This window comes from Loxodonta africana, chromosome 8, assembly GCF_030014295.1.
Source record: "Loxodonta africana isolate mLoxAfr1 chromosome 8, mLoxAfr1.hap2, whole genome shotgun sequence".
NCBI lineage: Eukaryota > Metazoa > Chordata > Mammalia > Proboscidea > Elephantidae > Loxodonta > Loxodonta africana.
Genome location: NC_087349.1, coordinates 60,470,613 through 60,487,449, shown reverse-complemented (window position 1 = coordinate 60,487,449; position 16,837 = coordinate 60,470,613). Strand labels below are relative to the sequence as shown.

The 16,837-nt window shown below is 36.5% G+C and overlaps 1 protein-coding gene across 1 annotated transcript in view; it reads right to left on the bottom strand.

Moving 5' to 3' along the window:
• The window catches only part of CDK14 (cyclin dependent kinase 14), a 687,166-nt gene that overhangs the window by 489,420 nt on the left and 180,909 nt on the right, over nucleotides 1-16,837 (bottom strand). Inside the window, exon 4 of the mRNA XM_010587282.3 lies at nucleotides 12,258-12,352. Coding sequence (XP_010585584.1) covers nucleotides 12,258-12,352 — 95 coding nt within the window. The remainder of the gene's footprint in view (nucleotides 1-12,257; nucleotides 12,353-16,837) is intronic.

Here is a 16,837-nt window from a genome sequence, read left to right as displayed (position 1 = left end):
ATGACTCTAACCAGGGACATGAAAGACTAATACAATGAAAACTATAAAAACACTGCTGAAAGAGATTATAAATAAATGGAAAGATGCTCCATGTTCTTGGATTGGAAGACTTAATATTGTTAAGTGTCAATACTACTTACAGTGATCTATAGATTCAATGCAATTCCAATCCAAATTCCAACAGCCTTCTTTACAGAAATAGAAAAACCAATCCTCAACTTTATATGGAATGGCAAGAGGCCCCAAACAGCTAAAACAATGTTGAAAGAGAAGAACAAAGTAGGAGAGCTCACAATTCCTGATTTTAAAACATATTATACAGCTACAGTAATCAAAACAGCCTGGTACTGGTATAAAAACAGACAAACAGACTAATGGAATAGAATTGAGTCTAGAAATAAATGTACATATCTATGATCAACTGATTTTTGACAAGGGTGCTAAGCCCATTTGACAGAGAAAGAAGAGTCTCCTTAATAAATAATTGGTGCTGGGAGAACTGGATTTCCATATGCAGAAAAATGAAACAGGACCCATGCTTCACACTGCACAGAAAAACAAATTCAAAATGGATTACGAACCTAAATGTGCGAACTAAAACCAGGAGATTCCTAGAAGAAAAAGCAGGGGAAACACTGTCAGGCCTATTCAACAATGGATTATCTAATATAATAACAAAAGCATACACAGCAAAAGACAAAATAATTAAAATGGGGACCTCGTAAAAACTTAAAACTACTGTTGATCAAAAGACTTTACAAAAAAAGTGAAAAGACAAGCTTCCAAATGGGAGAATATCTTTGGAAACCATATATCTGACAAAAATCTAATAACCAAAATACATATAAAACTTCCACAATTGAACAACAAAAAGACAAATACCCCAATCATAAAACAGGCAAAGGACTTGAATAGACATTTCACCGAAGGAGACATTCAAATGGCCACCAAACACATTAAAAGATGCTCAGCTTCATTAGCCATCAGGGAGATACAGATCAAAACCACAATGAATACCATTTCACTCCCACTAGGATGGCTAAGATTTAAAAAAAAAAAAAAGCCCTGAAAATAACAAATGTTGGTGATGATGTGGGGAAATTGGAACACTTATCCACTGTTGATGGGAATGCAAAATGGTACAGCCATTGTGGAAAACAGTGTGCTGGTTCCTGAAAAAACTAAAAATAGAACTGCCATATGACCCAGCATTTCCACCCACAGGTACCTACCCAAAAGACTTGAAAGCAGAGACTCAAAAAGAGACTTGTACCCAATGTTGATTGCAGAACTATTCATAATAGCCAAAAGGCGGAAACAACCTAAATGCCCATCAACAGGTGAATGGATAAAGGAAATGTGGTACACACCTACAATGGAATAGTACTTAGCCAATATGAGAAATGAAGTCTTGATACATGCTACAGTATGGATGGAACTTGAAGACATTATGCTGAGCAAAATAAGCCAACCACAAAGGGATAAATATTTTATGATCTCACTTATATAAAAAGACAAGAAAAGACAGATGTATGGAGACCAAAGTTTATCAGTGGTTACCAGGGACAGAGGAGGAGAAATGGAGTTAATGGTAATGGAAAAACTGCACTGAGTAAGAATACTGCACAGCCAATTGTTTAATTGCTGTCAGTAAGTTGTACACCTGTAAAAAGTTGAACTTATAAAGGTTGTGTGACAGGTATATTTACAATGACAAAAAATAAGAGTAGCTGCTCAGGCTGCTTATGTACAACCAAACACCTCATGGGATATGGTTCTTTGGTTTAGAGGTTTAGGCGAAATTCAAGCTAAGTGGCCTAATAACATGTTTAGTGCTTCTGTTCTACTTCCTAGTTTACTGTATTATGTTGGGGTCTTAAAAGCCTACAAGTGGCCATCCAAGGCAGAACAACTGATTTCTATTCACCTGGAACAAGAAAAGAAGACAGTCAGGAGCAGGAAGAAGATATGGAATGTGTGGCTAACTGCCTCCATGAACAACTGCCTCCACTGCCATGAGACCAGCAGAACTGAATGGTGCCTAGCTACCATTACCGAACATTTTGATCAAAGATTCCATAGAAGAATCCTCATCAAGAGGGGGGAAATGCAGAACACAATTTTAAATTCTCATCGACTCTAGATTTTCTGGAGCATGAAAGGTGGATGAATCCCTGAAACTACTGAGAAAATCTTTACACCTTAAACCAAAAATATCCCCTGACATCATCTTAAAATCTCTGGAGCATGAAAGGTGGATGAATCCCTGAAACTACTGAGAAAATCTTTACACCTTAAACCAAAAATATCCCCTGACATCATCTTAAAATCAAACAATAGCTTAGCCTAAAAAAAAAAAAATCCACTACCGTCAAGGAGATTCTCATAGTGACCCTATAGGACAGAGTAGAACTGGCCCATAGGGTTTCCAAGGAGCAGCTAGTGGACTGCAACTGCTCACCTTTTGGTTAGTAGCTGTACACCTAACTACAGTGTACACCTAACTAGTAAAAAAGGCTGCCTTGAGCATTTTATGCTCTTTTGAGCATTACACTTTTTTAAGAACAATTTTTATGGGATCAAATTGACAAAAACAACTTGAAAGATTAGATAGGAACCTTAGGGGGCAGTGACTCTATGTTAATGAAGGAGGAACAACTCAGAAAAAGAGGGTGAGAGTGGTTGTAAAACTCGAGGAATGTAATCGGTGTCAAATTGTACACGTAGAATCTGTTGAATTGGTCTATGTTTTGCTGTGTATATTCTTAAAAATAACAAAATAAATAAAATTTAGGGAAAAAAAAGAACAGACCCTTTATTGTTACGTAATGTCCTTCTTTATCCCTAATTATTCTGAAATCTCCTTTGTTTTAAATTAACATAGCTACTCCAGCCTTTTTTCAATTAGTGTTAGCATGGTATATCCTTCTTTACCCCTTTATTTTTCACTTCAGCCTTTATATTTAAAGTGGGTTTCATGCAGACAACATAGTTTGGTCTTGTTTTTTATCCACTCAGAAATTCTGTCTTTTACTTGGTATATTTAGACCACTCGCATCCAAAGTGATTTTGATATAGTTACACTAATATCTATCATGCTTATAACTTTTCTATTCATTGTATTTGTTCTTTTTTTGTTTGCTTCTCTCTTTTTCTGCCTTCTCTGATTTTAATGCTTTGTATGTGACCGCATTTTATCTTCTCTTAGTATAACAATTATACTTTTTGAAATTTTGCAGTCATTGCCCTAAGGTTTATAATATACATTTTTAGCTAATCTAAATTCACTTTTGCATAACACGACACCACTTCACATGTAGTCCAGGTACCATAGGACAGAGTATTCTGAATTCCAACTTTCCATCCATTGTGATATTTCTATCATTCATTTCACTCATACATATTCGATAATTACCCAAAACATTGTTATAATTATCGCTTTAAATAAAAAGTTCTCCTTCAGATGAATTAAGAACAAGGATAATAAAAGATTTTATTTTACCATTATTTATTCCTTTATTAACTGTCTTCCTTTATGTAGATCCAAGTTTCTAACAACAAAAAGAAAACCAAACCCATTGCCACCAAGTCAATTCTGATTCATAGTGATCACCACTCCACCAGACTCCTGACATATCTTTTAACATTTCTTGCAGGGCAAGTTTACTGGTGATGATCCCCTCAGGTGCTGTTTGTCTGAGGAAGTCTTTATTTCTCCTTTATTTCTGAAGGATAATTTTGCTGGATTTAGAATTCTAAATTGGTATTTTTGTTTTCATTCAACACTTTAAATATTTCACTAGCCTCTTCTTGTTTGCAGGGTTTCTGATGTGAAAGCCACTTTATTTCTTATCATTGTTCCTCTCATTTTTTTTTTAAAGTAAGGTATATTTCTCCTCTGGCTTCATTCAAGATATTCTCTTTGTCCTTGATTTTCTGAAGTTTGAATATGATATACGTAGATGTGGGTCCTGGGTCTGTTTGTTCATCTGTGTTGGGTGGTTTTGTTTGTTTGTTTTGTATTTACCTACTCGGTATTCTCTGAGTTTCCTAGATCTTTAATTTGTTATCCGTCATTAATTTTGCAAAGTTTTCAGCCATTATTACTTCAGGTACTTCTTCCTCATTCTTTCTTCTTCTGAGATTTCAATTATGCATGTTATACCTTTTGAAATTATCCCACAGTTCTTAAATATTCTGCTTTTATTATTATTATGTTTTCTTTGTGTTTTAGTTTGGGAAGTTTATATTGATCTATCTTCTGGTGCGCTGATTGTTTCCTTAGCTGTTTTGAGTCTACTAATGAGTACATCAAAGCATTTTCATCCTGTTTCACGTTTCATTTTGTTTTTTACGTCTAGCATTTCCTTTTGATTCTTTCTTATAGTTTCTCTGTTTACATTACCCATCAATTCTTGCATGTTGTCTATTATTTTCCTTAGAGTTCTTACCAAACTAATCACAGTAATTTTGAATACCATCCGATTACTCCAAAATCTGTGTCACATCAGAGTCTCGTTCTGGTAACTCCTTTGTCTCTTCAGACTGTTTTTTCTTGCCTTTTGACATGCCCTCTACTTTTTGTTGAAAGGCAGACATGTTGATTCAGGTGATAGGAATTGAGGTAAATAGGTTTTTAAATATGAAGATTTAGAAGCTGGGCGATATTTAATGTGTGCTATAGCTACAGGTGCCAGAGGCTTGGAATTCCTCTAAGGTCGTTGTTTTTGTCTCTCTTGACTTTGGGCTTCTCTAAGAACTTTTCCTCAGAGAGAGTTTGTGCTTTCACAGTTCTTCCAACTGCAATCCACTGTTATTACATTGGAACCCTATAGGCATGGTGGTAAAGAGCAGGAAACTGTGAGCATTCTATCATCTTCTGAGCAAATATCAATACTTTAAGTGGGCTCACAACTCTGGGTTGTGACCTTCACAAGTGTTTCTCCACTTGTATAGCTTTTTTTTCCTCCCAACCCCCATTTCCTTCTCTAGCTGTAGTATTCTCAATCAATTCCCTTGAAGCCCTGACAACTGTTTTTGTTCCCCACCCTCCCTTAGGAAAGACAGGAAGGCTGGAAAGGATTGTTGTTGTTGTTGTTGTCGTTAGGTGCCATCCAGTCAGTTCCGGTTCATAAGGACCGTATACACTACAGAACAAAACACTGCCCAGTTCTGCGCCATCTTCATAATCATTGTTAAGCTGGAGCCCATTGTTCCAGCCACTGTTTCAGTCCATCTCGTTGAGGGTCTTCCTCTTTTCTACAGACCCTCTACTTTACCAAGCATGATATCCTTCTCCAGGGAACGGTCTCTCCTGATAACATGTTCAAAGTATGTGAGACGAAGTCTCGTCATCATTGCTTCTAAGGAGGATTCTGGCTGTATTTCTTCCAAGACAGATTTGTTTGTTCTTTTGGCAGTCCATGGGTACATGCAATATTCGTCACCAACACCACAATTCAAAGGCATCATTTCTTCTTCGGTCTTCCTTATTCATTGTCCAGCTTTCACATGCACATGAGGTAACTGAAAACATCATAGCTTGGGGCAGGCACACCTTAGTCTTCAAGGTTACATCTTTGCTATTTAACACTTAATAGATAATCTTTTGCAGCAGATTTGCCCAAAACAATGTGTCGTTTGATTTCTCAACTGCTGCTTCCATGGGTGTTGACTGTGGATCCAAGTAAAATGAAATCCTTAACAACTTCAGCCTTTTCTGTTTATCATGATGTTGCTTATTGGTCCAGTTGTGAGGATTTTTGTTTTCTTTATGTTGAGGTGTAATCCATACTGAAGGCTGTAGGAAGGGTTAGAAATTTAGAGTGTTAGAAATTCCCTTCCACTAGCTGGTATAAGGATACGGCAAATTCTTTTCCCTAGAGAGTATTGTTGTTGTTGTTAGTAGCCATCAAGTCAATTCCAATTCATGGTGACCCCATATGTGCAGGGTAGAACTGCTCCACAGGATTTTCAAGGCTGTGACCTTTTAGAAGCAGACTGCCAGCCAAGCCTGTATTCCAAGGTCCCTCTGGGTATGTTCAAAGCTCCAACCTTCTGGCTAGTCATTGAGCACCTAACTATTTGCACCACCAGGGACTCCCCTAAAGAGTAGGCCTTTATTATGGAAAATGCTCTGGGTGTATTTTACAATGATTACTCTTCCCTCTTCATTGCCAGGGACACAAGGAAATATTTTCTGGATCTTCACTGTGAAAACTTAATGGAGTTCATGGAGGTAAAGCTCAAGAAAGTATGGGACATCCCTAAGACTGCGGCCCCTAGTCCATGACAGTGAGAATTCAGCAATTCACTAAAATTGCCATTTAAGTGTTCCTGCAGTTTATGGCTCCAGTGGCTTTCGCTCCAGGTAACAGATCTCAGCTGTGTCTATATGGATGCATCTGTCTCTTCAGATTGTGAGACGGTTGTTTGCTGGGAAGTTCTCTGATGAGTCGAAGACAAGCTGGTGCTTTTTGGTTTGTCAAGCTTTTTCTGGTTGTAAAAAATGTGAGTAACATCTTTCAAGCTCTTTACATGTCGGAGCTAAAATGAGAAGTCTCAATTTCTATGTCTTGGGATCTTCTCTCTGAGAACCTGGTTTTGTTCCCCACTATATTTCCACTGCCAGGTCTAGTACACAGAACACAGTAAGTGCTTAATAAATACTTCTAAAAGAATGAGCTATTTTAGATAGGCAGTGCCTCCATGCACTCCTTGTTCAGACCAAGGTTTCTCAATCTCGACACTATTGACATTTGAGCTGAAAAATTTTTTGTTGTGGGAGACTGTCCTATTCTTTATAGAATGTTTCACGACATCCCTGGCCTCTACCCACTAAATGCTTAGCCCCATGACGTAAAAACCATAAATGTATCAGAACTGCCAAATGTACCCTAAGGTGGGGGGGAAACAAAATCACCCCACTTGAGAACCAATGATTTAGGCCAGAAAGATGCTACCTCTTTAATCCTGGTTTAAACTAAAAGGGTGACTATAATACTGCGGTGACTCAAGCATGTGAAACCAATTTTATCACCGTATCCTTCCCCTGGTTCTTCTCAAAACCACTTAAACTGAACTATATGAGGAAGATTCTAGAAGCCTGGATTTGATGACTTTTAATCTTTTTAATAATTAAAAATTTCCACACTGATTCATTCAAAACATTCTTCCACTATCCAAAGAATGCTCCAGTCTCACCAGTTGGGCTTTGATGATATACGATCAAAATTTAAAAAAAAAAAAACAAGTGTCACCAGTTAATTTGAGGATTTCCTAATCAAATGATGAAAGAACTTCAATATTAAAAATGTGTAACAAAGGCCTATAAACTTAAACATTGTCTAATAGGAAAGTTATTTCTGTACAGTTTAGTCTAATAACTGAAAGCATGTCTCTTGCTTAAACAATATCCACATTCTCACTTTTGTGAAAAAGATTAGGCACTGTTTGTTTATCTAATGCAAGCTAAATGAAACCAGCTGTACCAATGAACCAGCCTCTCACGCCTGCATTCTTCCTCTAAAGTTAAGGCTGAACGTGCAATTTGAGTAGGCTTTCAGGTTTTTAAAAATAAAATTAGCAGATGTTGGTGGGTGGGCAATTATCTTCCTTGGACTAGGTAAGGATAAGAAGCCTACTTTTTCAACTTTCACCTACACAAAAGAACATCACACCTGAAAATCCCAATTACTCCATTTACTATATCTGCTTTTTAAAAAAAAATCAGTTTCTCCTATTGTAGTTTGTAATGCCATGCTTTATGCATTAAATTACAAAACTAACACTCTTATCATAAGATGCTGCCATTTTCATACTCTGTGACTAATAGTGTAGTTACAGGCTTGATCTCTGAAGTGGGCTGTGATAATAAGCTTTGGCCCACAGACCCAAAGTCTAAAAGAAATCAGAGCAGACCTAATGAGAAACAGAGGGTGGGCCTCAGGAGCATTCTGCAGCTGAGCTTGTAAAATGTATTCAAGTTTGCCTCTTTTTTTTTATGAAGAGTTCCCATTTGTAGGTCCCTGGCTTAAGAGCTATGGCTGCTAACCATAAGGTTAGAAGTTCAAACGTACGAGGTGCTCCTTGGAAACTCCACGAGGCAGTTCGACTCTGTCCTACAAGGTCACTATGAGTCAGAATTGACTTGACAGCAGTAGGTTTGGTTTTTGGTCTTTGGCTGGTAAATGGTTAACATTGCTTAGCTGCTAATTGTAAAGTTGGAGGTTTGAATCTACCCAGAGGCACCCTGAAAGAAAGGCCTGGTGATCTACTTCCAAAAAATTAACCACTGAAAACACTATGGAGTATAGTTCTACTCTGACACGCAGGGGGTCGCCATGAGTTGGAATCAACTTGATGGCAACTGGTTTTTAACCTCTCAAGACAATGGAAGTCAGCATGACTATCCAGGTGTCAAACTTCAAAGAACCAGAAGCCCAGCGTTTCCATCTGGGGATTTCTAACTTTTAGAAAGCAGAAAGAACCAATCTTTAATTTCACATACTCTGAAAAGGTGGTTAACTCCTGCTGCTGCTTGTTTTAATTAACAGCATTTCTTCCTCGTATTTCTCCTGAGGCTTTGAAGAGCTCTTTGAAATGTATTTAGTATATCTCAGTCTTGGTTTGGCTTGGTCTCTCAATTTATAAGGTCGTTTAATTCAAGTTCAATTATTTAGCACAAATTGGCAAAATGAAATGCTAAAAGAAGACTGGCACTTTCAATCACATAAATCTCATGTTACATAAAGTTAGCAAATTTCTCCATTGTTCTTACTGACCTCTGAGATAACAATTTACAGCTGGCACAAACCAGTGTGGGCAGGCTTCTGTGTTTAGCAGGCTCCCATAGGAGTAAGGCTTTGGCATCTTCAGCTCAACAGGCCCGAGAATCAGGATCCTCTGTGAGACAACTTAGTCTGATTAAGTCCAATACTCTAGTTCCAGAGATGGGACAATAAGCAGGTTCTTCTCCCTCTAAGTGACACTTGAGGTATGAGAAAATCAAAAGCAAGCAGTTTCAGCTTCACAGCTCCTCTAGCTTTAGTAGGAGGGAAGGAAGAGGATTCTATCCCAGGTGAGAGGAAGCTTCTCACCAGGGTGCAAAACTCTAGAGGCAGGGGAAGGATTCAGGCATCTGGGGGCACTTGGGTGTATTCTTCCAGTGGATCCCAGTGTAATAAATTATAAAATACTAAAAATAAAAATGAAATAAAATAGCCAGGCATTCATAAGTGTGTACACACAAGCACCCCACCAATCCTTCCAAATTTTACTGCTTAAAGACAATCCCACTTTAAAATTCAAACACAACACTTTCGCCTAACGAAAATTTACACTGAAATCAGTTTGATTTTACTTTAAGGCTCTGAGATTTCAACAAATTTAATGGAGAGTCTGGTAACCAAAAGGTGAAAATCTCATTATGTTTACCTGCGGAACCATCCCCAAAAGGGAACTGTACCAAGGATGCCTAAGAATACATACGGTGGTGAAGGAGGGCCTGATTTAAACCACATGAGGCTGAGGCTTTTGAACTCTGTCAGCCACCACTGAAGAGAACACATCTAAAATACTTAACATCGTCTTCTCTTTTTACTTTTGAAATCCCACACCATTTTATCTAGGCCTTTCTTACAGCACTACATTCTAACCTACATAGAATTATTTATGTATATGCAACGTCTCTCTTCAAGATTAAGTTTCCTGACCACAGAATCCACAAATGATTTATCTCTTTTTAACAGGAGTATAAAAACAACATTAAAAAAAAAAAAAAAAAAAAACTCATCATTAGTTAATTAAACACCAAAAAAAAAAAAAAAAAAATTAGCATGCCTCAACGTACAAAACTCCTGGCAAACCTGGGTAAAACGGTGATTTTAAAGTGCTTAAAAAAGACATTTTTAAATTGTCATAAATTTAGAAAATGCATTACACAATGCATAGCATTTTTTTAAAAAAAGCTGTACTAAATGTTACAGGAGTAAAGTACAGAGAACATAATGAGGAAATCAAACCAGGAATAAGTAGTCAGAAGTGATGATAAATTGCTGCCTCCCCTCCACCCCCCCAATTATATAAACACACATACACAAAATACAGAAAGAAGCTGGTGAGTACTGGTCAAAACAAAAACAACCAAGAATAAACCTCTATTCAAATACTTTTCTCAAAATAATGAAAGCTAATTTGTGAGTGTTTTGGGTTGACATTCTTCAGACACAAGCTCATTGCCAAGGAAGGAATTAGAGTATAGGAATCTCAGTAAATTTTGTCCCAACCCAAATATGAGACCCAAGAGAATTCGGAAGTAATGAAAATATTCCTCCTCAGGTTTCTAAACTTTGCTAATAGCAACTATACCCAAATCAAGAATTATACAAACCTCTTGATGGGGCAAATACTCCTTGTTTACATTTTATTAAAAAGAACCATCAGATATAGGATGGCTTATATAAGTCATAGGTAGAAAAAGAATATTATCTTGAATGCAATGCCAAATTAGTGAGACTTAGAATTAATGAGCTTCATGGTAAAACCGAAACTTTAACCCAAAACCAAACCCACTGCTGTTGAGTAAATTCTGAGTCACAGCGACCCTGCCCCATAGAGTTTCCAAGGCTGTGATCTTTAGGAAAATAGGCTGCCAATCAACATATATATGTAAACTGCTGACAAAGTGACAAATCACTGTGATCAACACAAATGCCAGGAGCTTTACGGCAAGATAATTACAGCTGTTCCTGGGGAGGATGCTAACGTTTAAAGATGGGAACACGGGTGCAGACATTTCTAGGAGAGTACTGAGGAGTACTAGCATGTCAATCCCAACATCATCTGGCTCTTTAAATTATGCAGGGCTTCAAGAGAAACAGCAAACCAACTCAGCTCTCAAGTCCTGTTAGACGGCACATAACTGCTGTTGTTCTGCCTGACCTTGCCACCTCAAAGCAAGCAGGTACGGGCAGCCTGTCATCTCTTAAAACAGGTGAGTGGGCAATGGCTTTCACATTCAGCTGAAGGAAATTTAATACTACATGTGACCAGCAGGCTTGAAATTGCTCAAGAAATGCTGACAAAATACATTTAGACCTGCTGGAGTGAAAACTATCTACTGTCCAAAACCATCATTCTCAAAAGATTGCAGGTACTTTCTTTCTTTGACTCAGGCATAATAAATGGAGAATCTTTCAACTATCTCCAAGGCTTTGATATAAATCTTAAAGTTAACATTTAATAGACTTACTAACTTACTTTTGGAAGAGATCAGCTGAGCACATCTTTTGGGGAAAGGCACTTCCCAAGTGCTGGGTTTATTTCCTTATAAAGAGATAGTAGGTTTGCTTCTGTTTGGTTCACAATTAAAACAAGTTACAGTATATGTGAGAACCATCTGGAATATATGGAAAGGATCAAATGTTCCCAAGCCCTTATCCTGTGGAAGCAGGTTTCAAGCCAGGCAGACATGAGCTGAAACCAAGCTTTGCCACTTACTACCCATGTGAACTTGAGCAAGTTTTTAAATCTCTCTAAGGACCAAGTTTCCTGGTTGGTCAAATGGGGGTGGTAATAATAGAACCTATCTTACAGGGTGTTGTGAAGAATAAAGAAAATGGAAGTACTGTACATTAGGCAAGTAATTGCTTAATACATTGTAGCTGTCATAATGGTCATTAACACTAAATGTGCAAGTATTTTTTTATACAACAAAGTACTGCTGTTTTTCTTTAGGAAAAAATACGAAAACTTGGGAAACAACCCAGTTGTTGAAATTAGCTCAACCGTTTAGACATTCCATATTAGGAAAAAAAAAAAAAAGGAAGTGTGCAGTTTTTTGAACAAAGTGACTTCTGAAAGATGGAGTAATAGTTCAGTTTAAAAAGACATCAAGAGTAGCCAATACACTTGGCTTTTTCAAATCAATACTCTTCTTCTTAACCAAACGTTAAGCCTCCATGAGAAATTAACCACATCATTTACCTGGAAATGAATTCTCACTAGAGGGTTTCACATCCAGTGAGAGAAAAAGAAAAAAGCACTCAGGAAAAGGGGGTGTTGGACAGAAAACATGAACAGGACAAGCATGCAAAACCAATAGCAAAGAAAACCAACTCCACTGATTCTCATACTTGGTAAAAATTTTAAAAACCTCCATTGTACATCAAATGAAAATTACATAAATGTACTGTTACTTAGTATTAAGAAAGCAAATACATTTCATATGTGAAACACCTTTTGAAAAATGAACTTACTTGCTTTTCCCTTTGTAGACTGTAGCATAAGATCCTTCCCCTAGCTTTTCCAGTTTTTCGTATGAATCAGCTTTTCCAAATTTGGGACTTGTTGGCTAAAATGGGAGGAGAGGGTAAACAAAGCAGATTGAATTAAGCTAATCAACAATAAATACTCTGATTCTGCTGAGAATGTACACATTTTCTGTCACTGTTTCTATCTCATTTTTTACTCTGATTATAATGCTTATTTTTAAAAAACACAATAAACATCCAAGGTACAAAACTCAGAAAATACAAATCAACAGAACATAGAAGCTTAAATTTACCCATAATCTGGCCACAAAGAGCTATGGCTGCTAACCAAAAGGTCAGGAGTTCAAATCTACCAGCCGCTCCTTGAAAACCCTATAGGGCAGTTCTACTCTAGAAACCATTGTTAATATTTTGATATTTCTTCTTCCAGTGCTATCTGGATGCTGATGATTATTTTTTATAATATGGGATTACACTGTATGTATAATTTTGTAACCTGCTTTTTTTCCCCCACTCAATATACTACAAATTTTTTTGCATGTTATTGTATCATCTTCTAAATCAAGGTTCAGCAGACTCTGGCCTGCCAGCCAAATCCAAACCACCACCTGTTTTCAGACAGTTCATGAGCTAGAATGGTTCTTACTTGTTTAAATGGTTGGAGGTAAAAATGAAAAGAAGAAGAATTCTTCATGCCATGTGAAAAATACACGAAAATCCAATTTCAGTCCCCATAAAGTTTTACTGAAACACATTCATATCATTCATTTATGGATTATCTACGGCTTTCACACTACAACAACAGAGTTGTAGTTCCAACAGTGATCATCAGGGCCAAAAAGCTAAAATATTTACTATCTGTTTCTTTTTTTTTTTTTTTTCTGTTCAGAAGAAGTTTGCTGATCCCTGTTGTAAATCATGACTGTATAATATTCAACTATATAAAGGTTCTCCTCCAATACTTTTTAATTATAATGTAAACAGATAATCAAAGACCTACCTTTCATGTATTACTAATTAACACAAAAAAGAACTCCCATACCTATATGTAAACCATCCTTAAGGTTTACCTGCAACAAGGTTACTCTTCCTTAAGAAATGGTATACAGCGTGGTGAACAAGAAAGTGCTAAAGCTGAGTGGCCTCATCCCTCCTGCTGTGCCCAGCTCTCACTCCAACTTCAAACAGAGAGCAAGAAAAAGGGAGAATTGTTCTCCAGGGAGAGAACCATTTACCTTTTATTTCACTAGGAAATTATCTATTACTTTAATGATACTGTAAAAGGGTAAGAGCAAAATATATTTAAAAAGGATAACTGTACAAGGAATTAGTTCAAAACACAATAGAGTATCTGATAACAGTTGTAAATAGATATATAATAACTGAGGTTAAAAATGATTGTGTTCCTTCATAAATAACCAATTTTAAAAGCTTGGCAAAAGAACTGCTTGGAGAAAACACACAGAACACTATTCTTGAGCATGTGCTCTTATTCCACTTATGAAAAAACACACAACATATTGGCAATGAATCTAACTCCCACCACTTATAAGGATTCTAGCTGGCAGGTTGAATACATGCTTCTTACCTCCTTCCTACTCAAAATGCCACGTAGTAACTGAAGAGACATTTTTCAAAAATAATAAATCGAAATGAGGAATGGAACGTCCAATCAGAAATTTTGAGGAATTCAAAGACAGAAAATAATCAGGATCAAAACTGCAGAGTAAAGACTGGAGGAATCTAAAGCCCCACCAACATGTACGAAGAAACTATTACAGGTAAGAGAAGCAGGAGCCTGTAGATAAACATAAGAGTAAGCAACACAGCTGAGCAAGTGGCATTCTACTGGTCAGGACAGACTGCAGATACTGATTAACTCCAAATGTAATAGTTTAATCATGTTTCTTAACTCTTAGGAGGTAATCCCAGAATAATATAAATAAGATGTACATATTCCAAACAAACTGATAAAGAGAAATTGGTGGCAGTGGGGGGAGTATAAGAAAGGTTATAAGAGGGGAGATAGTAAGAAAGCATGATAAATAGGAAAAAAACAAACCATAAAATAAAAAGGAAAGACTAAGTCCAAATACATCAATGATTACATATGAATAAATATAAATTTCACCTAGTAACAGAAAAGTTCTCAATTGGAAAGATAAAGGAAATCTAGCAATATGCTATCGAGAAGAGATATAACTCAAACAAAAGAGTGAATCGGAAAATATAACCAAAAAAGTGTTTTTTAAAAAGTGCATATAGCAATATTGATGCCAGGCGAGATAGAATTCACAAATAATAAATTAGGATATTCCATAAAATGAACATTAACCAATGTCATAGAACAATGTGTGCACTATTTGATGAGAAACTAGTTTGTTCTATAAACCTTCATCTGAAGTACAATTAAAAAATTAAAATCCATCAAGAAATCTAATAACCATAAACTACTAAGTATCAAATAACACAACTATAAAAAGTATAAAGCAACTGTTGGTAACAATAAAATGAGAAATTCTCAAATCTAACATACATAGCTCAACATCAACAGAGTAAGAAGATATCTAATAAGTAAAGATATCTGAACTTGAGTATTAACATTTTAATCTAATATACTTAATATATATTCTTTACAGGTACATATTTAACATTCACACACACACACAAAAAAAGACCATAGATTAGGCCACAAAGAAAATCTCAACATTGAAAACATCAGAAACATTTCTAGTTATGTTTTCTGAATAGAATGCAATAAAATTAGAAAGTAAGAATAAAAAGGAAACTAATTTAGCCACTTGTGTTAAAAAGAAAATCAAAACTGAAAATACATAAATAAGTGTGTGGCAATGAGGCCATTACATTTTAAGACTTGTGAGATGCAGCCAAATCAACACATAGAAGAAAATTCGGAAATATATGCATATACTAGAAAAGAAGAAAGGTTGAAAGTAATATGATTTAGACTCTTCAGCTAGAAAAGGAACAAAGACGCAGTAGAAAGGAATTCAGACAATGGCAGACGCTCCTGAGATATAAAGCAAAAATATTATAGACATGATAAACCAAGTGCTGTTTATAAAGCAGGTAATTCTCTGGCAAGTCTCATTAAAAAAGAGAGAGAGAACAAAATATATATTAGAAATATAAAAGAGAACATGACTCAATATAAAAACACAGATTTTTGTTGTTAATTAACCTGGAATACTAAGTAGAGATTTATACAAAGATATTTGAAAATTTAAAAGAAGTACATTAATATTTTATAAAAATATCAATTATCCAAATTGACTTAGTCAAACACACAAAAAAAATGAACACAAAAAATTTAAAAGATCTACACTTAAAAAAATACAACAGGCTTTTATGGATAACTTCTACTAAAATGTTTTTTAAAAGATAATTATTAAGTTGTGTAAGAGAAAATGTGGTAACTTCAATAAATCCTAAAAAAGAACTTGAAAAACTCAGTATCATATTGGGGGTTGGAGGTGGGAGGACTTCTAGAATCATGTAACCTGGAAACACAGGAAAAATTTCCTAATTTAAGAGAGATTATTTTAAAGAAACCTATAGCAAGCATCATATTTAATGGTGAAACATTTGACTCATTTTAAATTCAAGAACAAGACAAGGACACCCCTTAACCTCCACTATTTAGGAGTCATTAGTGTTACCTAGGAGCCCTGGTGGCGCAGTGGTTAAGAGCTTGGCTGCTAACCAAAAAAGGCCAGCAGTTCGAATCCACCAGCCACACCTTGGAAACCTTACGGGGCAGCTCTACTCTGTCCTGTAGGGTCACTATGAGTCAGAATCAACTCAATGGCAAAGGATTTGGTTAGGTGGCACCTCACAACAACAAGCAAGCATTTAACTTGCTTTAGAAACTAACCTCTTCCATAAAATAAGAACCCATTATTGCTGGGAGCCAGGCTGCAAGTGCGGCCCCTCTGCACCCACTGCCCCTAGCATAAACATTGAAGAATTCCTGAAAAGTCAGGAATATCTCTGTCATCTGTGTTATGTGTCTGTTTCATTTTCAGCCTGTGTATAGCAGAATGTATAAGCATAAAATTCCATTATAGATTTAGGGACCTTTGGACGGGGGGCGTCCTACTCATAATCCCCTGGTGAAATCCCGGGTAGGGACAGCCCGTGTATTACTTGGGGGTCAACATGAAGTTGTCTTAAGGGAAAAACAAATAGCTCGACTATGGAAAACAAAAACAGGATGGTGGAATCCTGGTATTTACCAAGGCCCTTTTGTGATTAAACCACCACCCACACATGATCCCATAAAAGTGGAAAAACAAAAGGCAGTGAGTTCTCTCAGCCAATTTCTCAGCCAATTACAGGTCAACCTTCTCGTCTACCCCGCTCACTGCTGCGCTTGACTGGTCTTTGGGTATAGAGATTGGGCTAATTATCCTTGGCATAATCGTGGACAATATGACGTAACCCAAAGTGGCTGGACTTCAAAAATTTGGCCACCCTGGACAAAATGGACAAAGCCTATGTGGCAACAGTTTTTGCAAAAAGATTAATTATTATAAAAACTGTGG